General features: G+C 48.1%; 2 protein-coding genes across 3 annotated transcripts in view; both read right to left on the bottom strand.

Annotated features, from left to right (window-relative positions):
* Positions 1-10,353, bottom strand: part of LOC126522680 (transmembrane protein 135-like) — a 40,768-nt gene extending 30,415 nt beyond the window's left edge. The window contains exon 1 of one of the 2 annotated variants that reach the window (XM_050171455.3): positions 9,081-10,353. In XM_050171455.3, coding sequence (XP_050027412.2) covers positions 9,081-9,230 — 150 coding nt within the window. In that variant the 5' untranslated portion in view covers positions 9,231-10,353. Of the gene's footprint in view, positions 1-4,173; positions 4,275-9,080 lie in introns of those variants that run through there. The other variant, XM_055066532.2, reaches the window with a different exon arrangement.
* A 1,763-nt stretch (positions 10,354-12,116) lies between these two features.
* mRpS28 (mitochondrial ribosomal protein S28) lies at positions 12,117-16,398 on the bottom strand. Its single transcript, XM_050171463.3, has 2 exons — positions 15,806-16,398; positions 12,117-12,345 (listed from the first exon to the last, which is right to left on the bottom strand). The coding sequence occupies exons 1-2, from the start codon at positions 16,186-16,188 to the stop codon at positions 12,186-12,188; spliced, it is 543 nt and encodes a 180-aa protein (XP_050027420.2). The 5' UTR covers positions 16,189-16,398; the 3' UTR covers positions 12,117-12,185.
* Positions 16,399-16,488: the final 90 nt, after the last annotated feature.

Raw genomic sequence — 16,488 nt, 5'->3', positions numbered from 1 at the left:
TGTATCATGACTGGCGGTTATCAGACAAAATAGTACAGTGGAAATTATGTTGCTCTAAAACTACAATAACTAACTCACCGCCTTTGCACTTCATTCAATAAAAGGCAAACGCAGTTTATGTTCGATCCACGTTCGGCGCTAATTTTAGAGCTGACGCTCGCACGAAGCAGTTAACTTTCATCCTCACATCAGCGACAGGCGCCGGACGAGATTGCCGCACACATAATGCGTGTGGGATTATAGGAATTACGTAGGTCGAAGATCCCCTGGCGATATACGGTTCTCGTAACGATCCACGGCGAATAGAACTATATATATATATATATATATATATATAGAGAGAGAGAGAGAGAGAGAGCCCGTCAGGATATATGGCTCTTGATGGTAATGGTGGCGTACATTCTCTGTGGCTTCCATAAACTATTTCCGCTTCCTGACGTTCAAAGTGCGATCACCTTCGAGGTTCCGGCACAACCGTTCAAGTGGAAATCTTCTGTAGCACGTGACGCCATTAAAAGGTAGAAGCGAATCTATAAGCTATATTATACGGGAGTTATATAAGTGCTTCATGGTATATAGGCGATAGGGGTGGAAGGGATCGCGCGCAGTTGCTATAAGCGCAGATCGCCGTTCTCGTATGCCTCCAACGCCGCCGAGCGGCGATAGTCTACAGAGAATAGGCTCACTCGATTCACCTCGCAGTTCGCGAACGTTCTCTTCGTTACTTCTTACATATAAAAACATCCTCAGCGAACTTACAGTTTACTGCCACTTCGCTATATACAGAATGGTTTACTGTACATCCTGCACGATTTCTGCGATTGTACAGAGTGGTCCGCTGTTTGAGGAACACGCGAGTGCGAATTTCGCTAAAGAAGAAAGGCGGGTGGAGACGCTGCACCTACGCCATCTCGCCGTGACGTCACGGATTTTGACGGCGACTGCTCTGGGCCTAGTTAATTTTTTTTTTATCGGTAAAGATGGACTACATTGTATTTTTACAGAATCCAAAGTCAGAACTCGGCGAACTTCGAGAAAATTTACCACGCCACAACGTCCCACAAACAACCGAAATATTTTGATATCGGTGTTGTCACACTGACGTACCGGCGCTGGTATGTCGGCCAGTTGGAAGTTCGTCCATCTTTTATTTTTCATTAATCATCCTATCACCGCGAAATTTTAAGGTAACAGAGTTTTAAAAGAACACCTTATGGGTCTAAAGCTATTTAGTCTTCATCTTTAGTGTACATTGGAATGTCGACCGCACTGTGCCTCCTACCTCAAGCACGAGGAATGTCGCGAATCCGTTTTGAACGGAACCTGTAGCTTATACTGGATGAAACGAATGGAGACATACACAAACGACGACTGTATTATTCCGGTGAAATGAATAGGAAGACACTATCTGCTGAACTATAGTTCGAAAAGTGTAGGCGAGTTGCACGGACCTTTCGTTTCACAACCTGACACTGAACTGGGGTATCCGCATGTGAAGCTGGCGTGAGCGAGTCAAAAGCGTCATCGCATGTGTGCACGTGACCCTTGAGTCTCCGCATCACAGCGTCGTCTGCTCAGTCGCGAGAGCAGCATACAGGACGTCACGTTCAACGTCACGTTCAACGTCACGTATAGCGCCCTTGGTGTTCGGTAGCAAACCACGCGGCTGGCATAGTCCACGTGGAGGCGGTTGTGAACTGGCAACTTACACAAAAATGATTTCCGTCGCAGCTAATTAAATGATAGTCTAACAGCAACAACAAAAAAATACCAACTCACATATACGCACACTTCACTGGTTGCAACTCACATATACACAGGTTTTTATTTACGTTACTTTTTTCGTCGCGAGTACAGAGTGAATGTGGGCGCGAGAACTTCGTCCGCTGCTGATACCCATTCGACAATAGGCGAAGTTCTCAAGGTCCGTCTTGGCCTACTGGCGCTTCCAAGAATTGATCTTGAGAACGCGATGGGAAAGTTCCTCGCCTATTTCGTAATGTGTGCGAAAAAAAAGCGGTTTCATGCCACTTATTTCTTTTAGGTGCGCCCTACCTGAGCTGTTGCCTTGTCGTGGAGAAGGTTCTAAGTTTTATTTTTATAGTTTCCGAGAGGCATATTACCGTACGGAAGAACCCAGCGGCAAGCCGCAGCTGCGTAGTGCTCGATCTACTGTACCAGTATTTGCAGCTAAAGCTGCACAGCGCGCTGAAAGTTCTAGGGCTGAAGCTGATCAGATGTTGAAAGAACCGCTTTCAACGGTAAACATTGTAACTGCTCTCGCCACTTTTGTAGTAGATACCTGCGCGATTCTTCAATGAGACACAGCTAGATGTGTGTTATATAGGGCGCAAACATCGAATCGACGAAGCCGTCCCAACCTGATGTGGAATTTTCCTTAGCAAGAAAGGGGACGTAAATGCAGAAGGCCATTTGAGAAGGTATAAGTGCAACGTCAAGCGCTCCATCCGGGCAACCTGCATATACAATCCTACTTAACTTCACAAAACAATAATATTGACCGTGTCTTAAGAATCATATGAAATTATGAAACTTACGGTACCTACAGCCAGCGCAAGCAATATAATAATAATACTGCAGAGAGGGGACCAACCTTGAATATACCACTTCGTGGGTCCCGTCTACCTTTTAAAAGTACTGTAACCAGTTTGCCCACATTTTAGTATCAACTATCATTACTTCCCGTGAAGTAAAATCTCACTTAGCTACAACTGAGTCCCATTTTGCGTAATGTCAAGCACCTGTCTGTGTGATATTCCAGCTGATCTCCCATGATACCTGTGACGCACCTGCTCAAAGGCACTGACTATATTACGAAAGCACTGGAGTGCTCCAATCATGCGTTGCATAGAGTTAACATTCAATGGACTGTTATACCGAAGTCACATGCAAAACTCGCATAAGCATGGCTTTCCTACACATCTAACTTGCCCTAACCAAGATGGCCGCGTTCTCGCTAGTAGCACTAGCGAGGACGTATAGCAGCTGATACGCGTGTACTGAAAGCTTGGACAGTGCGGGGAACGGAGAGCGGCAGCAATGATGTCACACAGTTCGCATGTTGACACATTAATTTTGATTCTAGCCCGAAGCCCACCATCTTGGTTGGGTCAAACAAGGTGTGCGGAAAAGCGCGTTGTCGGGTTTTGCACTATCATCCGATTAGGGACGCGGATTTCATCATAGCCTTCCGTTTCAATGATCATTGAAGGCGAGCCCCCGTATGACTGCAGTGTAAAAAACACAGGCGTTTTCTAACCGCGACAACAAATTCACAAAAATCACCGCACAGACGCATTCAGTGGTTCACGACAAACTCGGCGTCAGTGAGCATAAAATTTAGAACTTGTTCGCATAACAGCTGGCCCAAGATGGCGGCGCTCATGAAACGAAAGCAAAGCTGTCTGTACACGTCCATTCGGCACGTCTATACAACCACCAATCAACGCTTGGTACAATCAAGTGTAACATTCGCATCTTCACCGATCAGTTATACGGTGTTCCACAAATGTTTTCGTTGTCTATATAAAGCCACTTTCATTAGGTACGATCCAGTGTTGCAACAGAACTGCAGTTGGAACACTCCACTGTACTCCTCACGTGCAGAATACTCCTGGTTCGTTATTTCAAGTGCACAGTGTTCTTGAATTTTCAAAGCCAGCGCGCGCGTGACACGATATCCCGTAGAACAACGTGGTGTATAGCTCCGCTCCTGCAGAACTTTCGTCAACTGGAAGTCCAAAGATTCTTCGATATTCTGAGCTTCGGGCGGAAGTCGCGGCACAGTGAACGGAATTACATTATAAATGCTCGGTCATCGCTTTGAGACCGAACGTTGCACGCGAAATGTTTTGGTCGCGGTGCTTTTCATTTTAACGCGACAGCGTTAAGGAGCTCGTGTCGCAGAAAAGCCGGTGTCGGCGGCGTCGGTGTCGGCGGCGTTGGCCGTGAGCGATATTTTAACGCCTTGCGCGGCAACCACATGAACACGATATTCAAGCGATAGCGACAGGCGACGCGACAGGGGCACACCGTGTCTCGTCGCGGCTTCGAGAAACCACGTGGACGCGACATCGCGAAAGAAGTGGCGGCAGATTTACGCTGTTGTCCGAATAAATACTATCGCACGCTAGTACAAAGTCTCAAACTTACCATGAGGCCAACGGTTAAACCACGGTGTACTGGATCCAACTTTATATGCTTTCATGGACAGTGGAAATACATTTCATGCCGCAAGATGATTTATTGGCATCCCCTTTGAATCAAGGCGGTGACAAATAATCTACACTCGCGGACAACTTTCTGTGACCATGAAGGGAACGCTACGGAGGCAAAGCGCGCACAAGCGGGAGCGCTTCTGAAGAGAGTCCCGCGTTTCAATCCGCGTTAGTTTAGGCTGGAGAAGAGAAAACAAACACCCTATTAGCAACCGTTAAATAAGAAAGAACACACGACTTAGTGTGAAGATTTGCTTATTTTGCGGCATTTCCCTCCCGCGTCTGGGGATACACGAAACCGGCGCACGCGGGAAGTGGCTAATTGAGCGTCCCTTGCGAGCAATGAAGAGCACTGTCAAACGCTAACGGACTACTTGGCGCGGTAACACATGTGCAGAAGCTCCCCCCCCCCCCCCCCCCCCCCATAGTTTTCCCTCCACAGCCACAGAAAGTTGACCGCGAGTAGCTTGATTGAGTCAATCAGGGCCGCGATTTTCTAGCGATGCTTCTTCCCGATGCTAATGCCTTTCGGCGTTTCTCACTTCCTGACTGCCCAAGCGACGCTCCGCCCAGCGCGGCCGGAGCGTCGAACGCGGCCATTTATAGGCGCCGAAAGGCATTAGCATCGGTAAAGATATCGCTACAAAGTACCGGCCCAGGTATTCTGTACATGCTTTCCATTCCAGCATGTCCAACGTGAAATGCCATAGCGACATTTGGTGACAAAAAGGTCCAACAGCGTGAAAACAAACAACCGATCTCAATCATAACGGCAAGACAGCGCCGCTTTACTATGTCGTCAGCGTGTGATGAGAGAGCGATGGCTGAGTTTACTATTTGTTCTTAGCTGTCATGGCAGAGAGAAAGTTGCAAGAGCAAATTTAGATCGAAGCGGGCGGACTGGTTGCCACCCTCTTGCCGGCATCTTGTTACGCAATCATGCTGTCCCTGCGGAAGTCGCCACGCGAACTTCCGGCCGACAAAAATCGGTGACGCGACAAACGACAGCGACGGATCTTTCTCCGCGATGGCAAAAGCTGTCGCTGTCGCTACGAGTGTTTAATTATTGTCTCTGGCACTGAGGGGAGGGAGGAGGTTCTGCAGGTGGCTTCTGCGTATGGCGCAGCAGCGCGGGCCCTATCTTGAAAGCGATCTGCGATGAGGACAAAGTGCGCCGTGTGCTCATAGCTTCCTGTGCGCTGTGTTTTCCACGCTTATAATTCGTGTTGATGCGAGAGGCAGCGCGAAGGTCAATTCGCTCGCTGCTGCTGCTGCACTTCCTCACAGTGGTTTCACAGCGAGCGGTCATCGATTGAGCTGTGTTCGTATTTGCTTGTGCGCGCGTGACATCACGCTTGTTAATTCAGTTAGTATGCCTATGCTTACAACTTTATACAGCCGATAAAATTACTATTCCTAGGTAGTATAGCTGTCTACTAATTTGCTGTCGCAATCGATGCTTCGCCTTTCGGGCGAAACCGACTTTTTGTTATCGTCTTCTCATAACTCGGATTATCTTTGACTTTAATACCGATATTAACATGAGCGCACGAGGGGCTATGCGGTGTAATGACTGACACGCCCGTGCAGAAATACCGTGTTCAGATGACTACACAGCCAGCTGAATTAATGGGAAGATGTCCCATATGCTTATACATGGTTCCAGTTACAGGTGTGAGACAATGTTCCTGGTAACACGTACGGGAATGTATAGAACACTGTTCCAAATCGCAGAGGCTACTTCACTGAAACGCAATTCCACAAATTTTTTATGTGCAACTAAAAGTAAGAAGTTAACGTTTGGAACGCTACGTTTGATTTTATGTGGAACTCCGTTGCATTTAACTAAGCCCAAGATATTTGAAAAAAAAAAAAATGTTTCACTTATAGCTGGAGCCTAAATGAAGCGAGGATAGGAGTGTGTATCGTTTCACGCTGCACGTTACACGACGAAACACGGAAGGCATGACCATGCATGTCGAAGTTCAAGGTGACCGCTGCCACTTGAGGAAACGCCGGCAGTCGAATCGGATACGACACAAAGGCGAGCGGCTTACGCATTGGAAATCGCGGCACGGTCCGGGAACGCGTAAGCGTGTACCTGCTATATACCATACACACATTCCGTCGGGGCTCCCACGGCCGGGAACCAGGATGCTTCTTCAGGCATGATGGCGCACATGAGCGACCAAGGTCAACAGCCACTTTTGGGTGCGTCTCGATGCGTGCTCTTCCTTCCCGCAAGCCGGCCGTGGTGTGGCGCAAGTGACCCCGTTTTCGTCGTCGGCTCGCTTCGCGCGGTCATTTTCTTTTTCTTTCTTTTCCCCCCCTTATTTCTCGTTCCGGTCGCTCATCGGAAGCTGAACGGGAATGGCTCGCGAAGATCATTAGAGATGAGCTCTTACTCTCCCCCCACTTCTGCGCGTGTTTTGACCGGTAGACCGGTCAAAACACACACACTTGCGGCCCACTGCGAAGCGGGCGGCAAACATCGCGCGACAGCACACCCGAGCGGAACGAACAGTAACGATTTTATTGACAGACTTAATAATGGAAGCACATTCTTGGTTTAGAAGCGGCGCGAAGCTTCTATGTAACCAGTGCATGTTGTTGGGCGAGTTTTTTCGACTCAATACACCGCAAAAGCTTTGTGTTCAAGAAACGAAAATCACACACACACACACACACACACACACACACACACACACACACACACACACACACACACACACACACACACACACAATATATATATATTTCTTTGAACTTTCATTACCATTATTAACTATCGTACTTTTGTAAACTTCAGTCACCTACAACACGGAGCAGAATTCTGCTCCCGCCTTCGCAATGAATTTTGCAATCACTGAGGAAATTGATCGATTGATGGTTATGATCCTAAAGAATCATGGCCATGAAAGATACGGTATAGTGGAGGGCTCCAAATTAATTTCGACCACGGTTCTTGGACATGTACCGAAACGTAAGCGCACGAGCGTCCTTGCATTGTTCCCATGTCTTAATGCTTTGGCCGCGGCCGGGATTCGAACCCGCGACCTCGTGCTCAGCAGCCCAACACCATAGCCACTGGTCAACCACGGCGGGTGGGTAAGTATAAAGCTGTAAATACAGTCCGTATAAAGGAGTCTACAAATAGGCACATTTCTTTCTTAAGTGCCGCATTCGGTATTTTAATAACAAAATTAATTTTTTTTTTATAATTAGCTTTCCGATACTTTATTAGCGGCAAAGTATGTCCGCCTCGCCGAGGAACCTGTCTGCAAAAACGCCACGTTCGCTACGCTGTTGGAAAATATCTGTATTGCCTCAAAAAGAAAAAAAAAAGGAAAGAAGAACCTGTATATGTTAAAACCTTCGATGGTCTTGCTGGATTCCACTACATGCGAGTCGCAGCTGATCGATCCAAAGCTTAGCGTTTACGTATTTTCCAGCTAGCATTTCACAACTGTTTCGAGCGCTCAAGATACATCGTATCGCGCGTTCCTCGTAAGAACCGCACATGTGCATTAGCTGAGAGTAAAGGAATCGCAAGTCAACGTGGTCGCTGCGGCCACTATCTTACGAGAATAACGTAGAAGGAATGCATTCAAGTTAATTTTACCAGATAAAAACACATTTTTGCCCGCAAACGTTATCGCTTAGCGTTGGACTCGGTAAGTCCTACATGCTACTGTTTTCTTGCCGTTATTATGACAGCTCGGGTCATTGTTTCAGGTAAATATCAACATAGTGACGACAGTGCTAATGTAGTCATGATGACAACAGGCATTAATTTAAGTTTTCTTTTTTTTTGGGGGGGGGGTCGCAGAACAGCTAAGAATAAAACGTCGCTCTGCTACTGAGTGACAGAACTGGGCACGGTGAATCACTCCCCGCAAATGCAAGGCGCATCCGATAGATCTGCGTGATTTCGAGAAGACGAAGTTACAGAGGTGCTTTGTACTGTCACTGGTGAGTAACGTAGATGCCAAATCTGCACGACCAGTAAAGCGAAGCAGCTGCAGTGATTGACTGTCATCGCTTAGATACATATAACCGCGTACAGAACGTATGCGCAGTCGGCACCATTATGAAAGCAGCCCTCGGCGTTTTCCCGCTGTACTTGGGCTCGAAGCAACTTCGAGGGGAATGCCAAAGGCAATGCCATAACGATTTCTTCCAGTGAACTTGAATGGGAAGTTGGGGGCGTGTCCACCGAACACTACTTTTATTGAAGAACATGTTTTTTTTTTTTCTGTTCTCATCTCGCTGCTTTTTTGATATCGTAGGGTAAGCTGGTATTTCATGGTACTCGTACAAGACGCTTCTAGCCATGGCTGCCCCGTCGTCCACTGAAGGCCACCACAACCGGCGTGCGTTGTGGCAGCGGTGGTGCAGAGAGACCCGTGAAATCGGTCTGAAGCGTTCGTTCACCCACAGCCCCGACGGGTCACGAAAGTATGAAACACTGTTGCTTTCGTCTTTGTAGCCTCGACAGTTCAGCGAACGTCCCAGCATGCGACACATCGGCAACGCCCGCGATGGCTTCGAAACGTCCGACAGACACTGCATGCACGAGCAAATTTCGTCTGTTTCGCGAGGCTTGGCGAGACCGTTAAGAGTTGTCGCGTTCCGACGAAACAGCTGAGCGCCAGCGGTCGCACACTCTTCGACGTAAATCAGCTGACAGTAAATTTTCTCGCGTACACACAACGTCTAAATGCGAAACATTCCGAGAGAGAAAAGAAAAGAGAAAAGAAGAGAGAAAAGCCAGGGAAGCTCAAGAGGCAAAGGCGCCGTCGTAGTGCATCGCAAACCGACTCGCGCGCCAGCCAGACTCACCAGGTAGAGGACTCCGTACAGCTTTACCGCTCGGGTGAAGGTGTTGTACCAGACGTCGAAGCAGGCCTGGCTGCAGTGCGGCGTCCACGTGTGCCCGATCTCGTAGCAGTTGTACGGCACCGACGCGCACAGGAACTTGCTCAGTGACATCTTCGTATTTCGCGGCTCGCGCCGCTCTGCCCTCCTGCCCGCCTCGCTCACTCACGTTCCACTCAAGTCACTCAAAGTCTGTCTGCGAGGCCCCGAGCGAAGAGCGCCGAATGCGTCCACCCCCTCTCCACGCGCCGCGCAACGCAACAAAATAAATCTGACGGCAGCCCTTCCGCCGCAACTGGCCGCCGGCGGAGAAGGGGAGCGCGATGAGCGGCCGGGAAGCACGACGACCTACTGCCACCGCTGGCTACAGGCTGCACACTCTCGCACGCGGCTTGCAGGGCGGGGAAAGACGCACTACCGGCGGCCCGCCGGCCGAAGGTTCCGCCGAAGCATCCCTTTTCGCGGGGTTTGCCCAGCGAAGACTTGTCGACCGAAAGGCCCCGGCTGCTGTGACTGCTTAGCAGGAACACTCGACGCGACGATGACTCCTTCCTCGTCGTCTGTTTTTTTTGATTGCCCGAGGGGCCGGTCTCGCGGCGATCGGAGTCGTCGGGTCGGGACACCTACAGGCAAGACGAAAGCTCGATTCACGTGCCGAATGACCGACCAGCTTTCCGTCGGCACGCGCCCGATTCGTCGCTTCCGCCGGCGGGATAGGCGCACGGCTCGTGCTTTGCGACTTTGCGCGCGAGTCGTCCTTGCTGGATGAATAATCGACGACGACGACGACGAAGAGAACACCTGACTAGTAATCTCTGTAGGCGTAGATTATTATCTTATTTTTTTTTACACTTGCACTGCCCAACTCATGGCCGATGCCTCAGTGCGCGTTGCGCCATTTCATTGAGGAACAACGAACCAACCAACCAAGTTTATCGCGCGTATCGGCTAACAGCCACAGGTTTAGTATAAGTGCTCTGCATGAGCTCATTGAAGTCTATTTTAACGTTACGCTGCTAGGGGTGCCCACCGTGGTGTACCTCATCATCTTTTGGGCAGTAGGCCGTATGAATATGCTGTGACGCTTAACTTGCGCAATGTGTTTTTTTGAGCAATGCCCTTCGTGGGTATGGGCCATGCATGTGTTGAGACCACAGCTAAAGATAAGTCGCAAGAGGGCGAATTAATCGGCGAAGGGAAGGAGGAAAATGATGGGGCATCGAAGAGATAAGAGATGGCTACATGACACACCCCGCATCACAACAACAAAAAATATACGTGAGCGGAAAAAAAGAAAAGCCGGCAGATCCCACGTCCTGTGGGAATCGATGTTATGTGAAGTAGCGTGCGGAGAGCCTACCAAGTTAAGGAAAGTCCGTGAGAGCGCCAAGACGTAGGCGGCTGTTTCATGACCTACATGACACGCGTGTAAATAAATTCATGTCATGACCGATCATTCGTGTTCGTTATACTCTTTTCATACTATGCCATTTTCGTACATACCAAGACGTAGGCGGCTGTTTCATGACCTACATAACAGGCATGTCATGATATTCACATCATGACTGATCATTTATGTTCGTCATCCACTATTGTCATACTACGCCATTTTTGATACATACCAAGTTAACGAAACCACCATGAGAGCACAAAAATGTAGGCGGCTAGATAGATACTGTCAAAGTGACAAATGTTCGCCAAGAAATGCTTCGAATCTAAAAGGTTTCGCGCCCAGCTTGGCGCGAACCCCAAGCTCGCTCAGTTGTGCGCCAACGCTTCATGACGATCGCCCGTCAGGCCGAACGAGCGAGCGAAGACGTATTCTTTGCCAGGTGTCTACGTATACCGCTGCACCCTTCTCGCTGTCACGGCCTGAATGAGGGGAGAGAAAAAAACGCGAGCAGAGAGATGCTTCCTAGTAGCACGTGTCCAGGCTGCTCGAGCTGGCAGTCGAGTCACGACGGAAGTGAGGTTTCCGCGGACCGAGATGGCGTGGATTACGGGGCCAGTGAAGGAATATATATATAAAGAAGCAGAAAGATTGTGGGCGGTCCCAGAGGGCCCAAAACCAGGAAGTGCCCGAACTAAAACGGAAAGCACCTTCCATGCATTACGTAACGCTCGCCCCGCTCTGGCCGGTGCACTGGCGCGAGCAGCGTTGCTAAAAACGGTCACTGGCGCCAGCCGGCGTGCTTGAGAAGGCTAGCGGTGAGGGTGTCCGTTAACAGCCGAGCTCAGTGTACTCAACTCGAAGAGCGTTTCTTATTCGTTTTAATCTACGACCAGCGAGGCAGGGGGATTTGCGCGAACATTAAAGCAAGCAAATGAGCTAGCTGACGCGCTAAATTAAAAAAAAGAAAACGCATATTGCTTACAGCGCAAATGTATGTATAAGGTACAGGGCAGGGTAAATGCAAGACGCAGGACGTAAAGTGAAAGTGCATATTAGTCGCAATCGCAAGCCTCACAAAAGTGTACAGAAATTACACGCGGAATGGAGGCCTCGACCAGAAGTTTAGCGCTGCATGGTGACGTCATCTTTGTACACTGAACCACACTGCGTTAGAAAGTTGCTGTTTTCGGCAAGTCTTCTCTCGCAATGAACGAACAGCATTCACTGCGTACTTAGTTTTAACGCGCTTTGGCTGCAGACAGCGCCAGAAAGGTGTAATCGAGAAAAGCGTCACAACAGGTGCTGCTCCCGGCTACGTATGTGGAATTCCATGCACAGTGACATCTATATGACTCGGGCTAAAATTCTACTTTTAGTAATACTGACAAATCCGAAGCAAGCGTATCGCAGTCCACGTTGGCGGGATTTTCGCTGAGAATCGGTTTCAAAGCGTCGCGGTGGGCTCGGTACCATATAGCAAGTTTACCTTTGCGTCAACGCGGTGACGAAGGATGGCCTCGAACTCTACAGAATGGCGTGGAGTATACGATAAGCGTAAGGGCCTCTACTCCTGTTTTTTTAAAAAAAAGGGTGATCGCAGCCACAACTGCAACAGGTGCTAACGACGGTCTTTATTTATAAAACAACAGCTATACGAAACAAACGCCAACAACCAACTACGGCTGGGCCTTGGTGCTCTTCTCTTGCTCCCGGTGCAGTCCGAGGAGGGTGGCGTCCGCTTCCAGTAGCGTCAGGTCCTTCTCGGTGCCCAGAAAGCGCGACGACATCTCCATGTCGTTCAGCCGTAGACGCACCTTGGAACCCCGCACGTACTCCCTGCAACGTGACAGACCGCTCATGTCATGACCAGAGGCATATATATACGGCGGCATATACAAACGGTCGATTGAATGCCGGGATCGTATACTTGCGCAAAACTTAGCCTTGACTGAGACTTCGTTGCATCAATGCCAAAGCATTACATGTGTGACTCATGAAGCGGAAAATCCGGCGTTGCCGTGACCACAAGATGGTCCAAAAGGGCTACGAACCCACGATCTTTGTTGGGAGTCGAGCCCTTGACCTTTGGTGTTAATTAGGGCGGAGTTAAATTAAGATGACTGAAAGAGCATAGGCATCGCGCGGAGGGCGCAATGTCTTCGCATTCACCTACGTATAGGGATAACCAAGTGCACCTTTCACTGGCGCTCGGGCACCGGCAAATGAGCAGCCGCAGTTCCGATTAAAAAAAGAAAGAAAGCAACGACATTTCTTTTTTATTACACATGGGAAGTTCTGTTAACGTCCTTCGGCATCCTTAAAATTTAATTGTGACGTGAATAATGCAGCGGAGACGGTATATACGTCAATCTGTACGAATCCTGCGCAAAAAGATTACGCCACATTTTTTATTCCACTATTCTAACAGAAATCAACAGTAACTGCAAATACGTTATTTGTGCTTTTCGCGGTCACGTTTTTATCACGCTCCATGTTTTTCCTTTCACGAAGTAGACCTTGGGCAATCTAATGGGATTAAAGACTGAGTGACTGGTTTACTCATTCATTTATTGAATGCTTGTTATCAATACTTGCGTAGTTTCACCGCCTATGGACGGAGGCAGCTACTACAGCAACCTGTGGAGCTAGGTATAACTTGAGCCCTTTCATACTTTTCTACAAAAAAGCAAAACAAGAACAAAAATCAGAGGACTATACAATATGCGCCATCAAGAATACCCTCCATTGCGCCATTTAGAGAACACAGGGAAATAATGCGAGATTTGGCGCCTTCGAAATTACGTTGCGGAGCCATACCCAGAAATATTGCAGAGAACGGGCCTGAAGGCGAGAGCGATTGGCGCTGCTGAAAAAAAAAACATTGCTTCATTCGCAGACCGCGCTCTCGAGCAAGAGGCGCATGCTTGCCGGCTTGATGCCCACACATAAGGCCGCATGCGTATATATCTCGACGGACACTACGTCGAGAAACAATTTATTAGTTGATTTATTTACTTACTTATGCTGCCCTCAGGGCACAAGGGCACTTATAGAAGGGATTGGTGAAACGATAAGTATAACCATAACGTTCAACCAAATAAATGCAAACTATGCAATAACATCAGATTCACTTTTAATTATACAATAACATACGTTAGCTAATTGTCTTGGAACAAAAGTTTATTATCTGTGATGGCGGCAATATGTCCGCGGAAGTGGCTCCATTCCTGCGATGCCCTCACACATGCGGTTACCATCGCCATGCATTTTGGGTGAACAACTATAATTACATCTTGAAACTGTAAAAGCGCACAAAGACCAGAACGAAGAGAGTGGACGGATCGAGGCGCCTCGTCCTGTCCACTCTCTTCGTTCTCGTTTCAAGATGGAGTAAGCCAACTAGCCCAGTTATCCATTTTGTTACAGCTATAACTACCCGCAAAAAATGCAAAATGTTATCTCGCGGAAAGCGGTCGTGTTCGAGCTACAAAAACAAATGAGGAGGGGGGGAGGGGGTAAGGTGACCAGGGATGATGTCACGGAAGATGTGCTTGCTTGACAGATGGGGTACAGAATAGCACACACACGTAAGAACGTTCTATGATCGGACCAGCGATTTGTGGTCTATACACTACGGTGACACATCAAACCTCACGATGAGCAGCATCACGATACAGTCACCTCCTGGAAAACGAAACCGAAACTGGAGAACCGTTTGGGTAAGTTTCCTAGCACTGCGATGCAACCGACGCAATGATGTTTGTTGCTAGTGTGTTTAGATCGTCGTGTAGTATGTTGTTCGAGATGCTGTAAGGCAGAAGTTTTGCGTTGGTTAGGAAGAATGCCATCACTGGGTAGTAGTAGTTAATTTAAACTCATACATTATGGCTCATACTCACAGTGCAGGATTGCCCAACACTCAGGCCCAATACGGTTTAATGAATATAGAAGTTAAATTACTTGCAAATTTGCGAGAACTGGTAAATTCGATGTGATGGATGAAACACAATGAATGATATAGCATGAATTAAGATGTACTAAAGCTAGTAACGACAAAGGAGGCGTGTGCCGCTCTTCAATCAACCTCTTTCACGCCATCTTGGGTGACAGAGTATGTGCTGCTCGTCATAACGGTTGTAATACTTAATGGTTGTTGTCATTGATAATCGTTCATGAAGGCACTGCCGTTTGGTGTATATAGTGTGGTTGATTCTTCCAAGTTACAGTTATACAATTAAGAGCACTGCCTTTAACATCTTAAGATCTCGTCAGAGCGGCCGTGAGAAGATGCTTTTTTCGTCAGCTCCTGTGAGTCCTTTCCCCTCCGTCCGCTCTGCCCACAGGCCTGCCTCCGCCTCGAGACGTCCACCCCGGCAAGCCCACCCAAAGTCGTAAACTTGAGGAGCGTCTCAGGGTACGGGGAATAGTTGGCGGAGGGAAGCGTCGTTCCGTTCTTTCGGCCGACCACACGGAGTATCTCAATTCGCGACAGAAACAAAAGAACCCGACAAGCACAACAAAGTACAAATGTCTCAACAATAACAAGTATCAGAACACATAAAACATATATCACCAATTAGATGTCTCCGTAAGTACTACATCGCTAATCGCATTAACGTCGCCAATCATGTTCAAAGTGTAGTTGCGCGGCCATGAATTCTCTTTTATCCACGTAATAAAATGCATATACGGGAATGATCGGCACAAGCACGTGGATACCCCACGAGGCTGCTCCACACAATACTACCGAAGGAGAAATATTCCCACTGCGGACCGTAAACGTACGTGACTGAATTTTATGCGTTTGCTTGCTACGTCGCCACACACTGTCTCTCTTTTTTTTAATTATTGGCCGGTATGATACGCCATAGTTTTATGAGCGAATGACGAAGCGTACAAACAAGCCATCCATGAAACAAACATTTGTTCTGCGTACAAAACACTCAACAACGAACTGCGGTGCGCGGCTCTACTTCACGGTGAAATGTGAATATGCGCTTGCGTAATCATAACGAGCTTACATCGAACGCTATCAAACAGGAAACGCAGGGCTTGTTGAAACACTGTGACTCTACGGTAAATAGATGCGCCGTAGGAAGAACATCACAGATACCCACACCACACACGAAGGCGTTAACATCGCATATGAATAACGATGGGACGAAAGCAATGTTCATTCAGTGGGTTTTTTTTCCTCCTATGTACCGTCTGTTAAGCGATTATTAACGATGTTGCATATAACTAGTATTTCTACACATTCGATTTCAAGAACGATTCAAACGAGTTCACAGCTTACCCCGGGTTCTTCACAGGCCTTCTGCAGACACAGTGGAACTTGCCACCAAAGTCAATGTACAGGTCATCCTCTACTATGTGAAATATCCTGCCGATCACGATCCTGCCCTCGGGGTCACCGAGGTCAATCCATTTAGAGTTTCTTAGAAGAGTTGAGAAGCGCTGAGGCGTTTCAGGTGCGTCCTTAGCCAAAGACAACTCTTGAAACTTCAAGAACGCCTCAGCGAATCCACCTTTCTTCTTCACTGCGGCGTGTTCTGAGCCTTCTGTCTTGACATCGCTGGAATTCTCGCCGGCCGAAGTGCTTTCCCAGCGGCAGCTACGTGAAATTGCAGACAAACTTCTCGTGCAGAGCAACGACCTTAGAGCAACCATGTGAGCCATGTGTTCCGCGGTTTTAATTTTGTGGATTCCGTTTAAGATATATTTCAAGTAGCACGTGTATCACCGCACCTTTGCTTTTCTGCACCTCACAAAACACAGTAATTCACCCGTAAACAGGCACGCATTTGATGAAACAAACTTTACAAGCGCATGTTTACGATTTCCTTACAGCCGCCATGTCCGATTTATGACCGGCCGGTAAGCGGCTTGCGATGACTTCTCACCAACTTCTTTTCAAGCAAATGGTTCAGCATTAGAACGTCACAAATGCAAGTTATAAAACATATTTAAAGATTATAG

Source organism: Dermacentor andersoni, chromosome 6, assembly GCF_023375885.2.
Source record: "Dermacentor andersoni chromosome 6, qqDerAnde1_hic_scaffold, whole genome shotgun sequence".
Lineage (NCBI taxonomy): Eukaryota > Metazoa > Arthropoda > Arachnida > Ixodida > Ixodidae > Dermacentor > Dermacentor andersoni.
The sequence above is the reverse complement of the archived record's forward strand: the minus strand, read 5'-3'. Positions and strand labels throughout refer to the sequence as shown.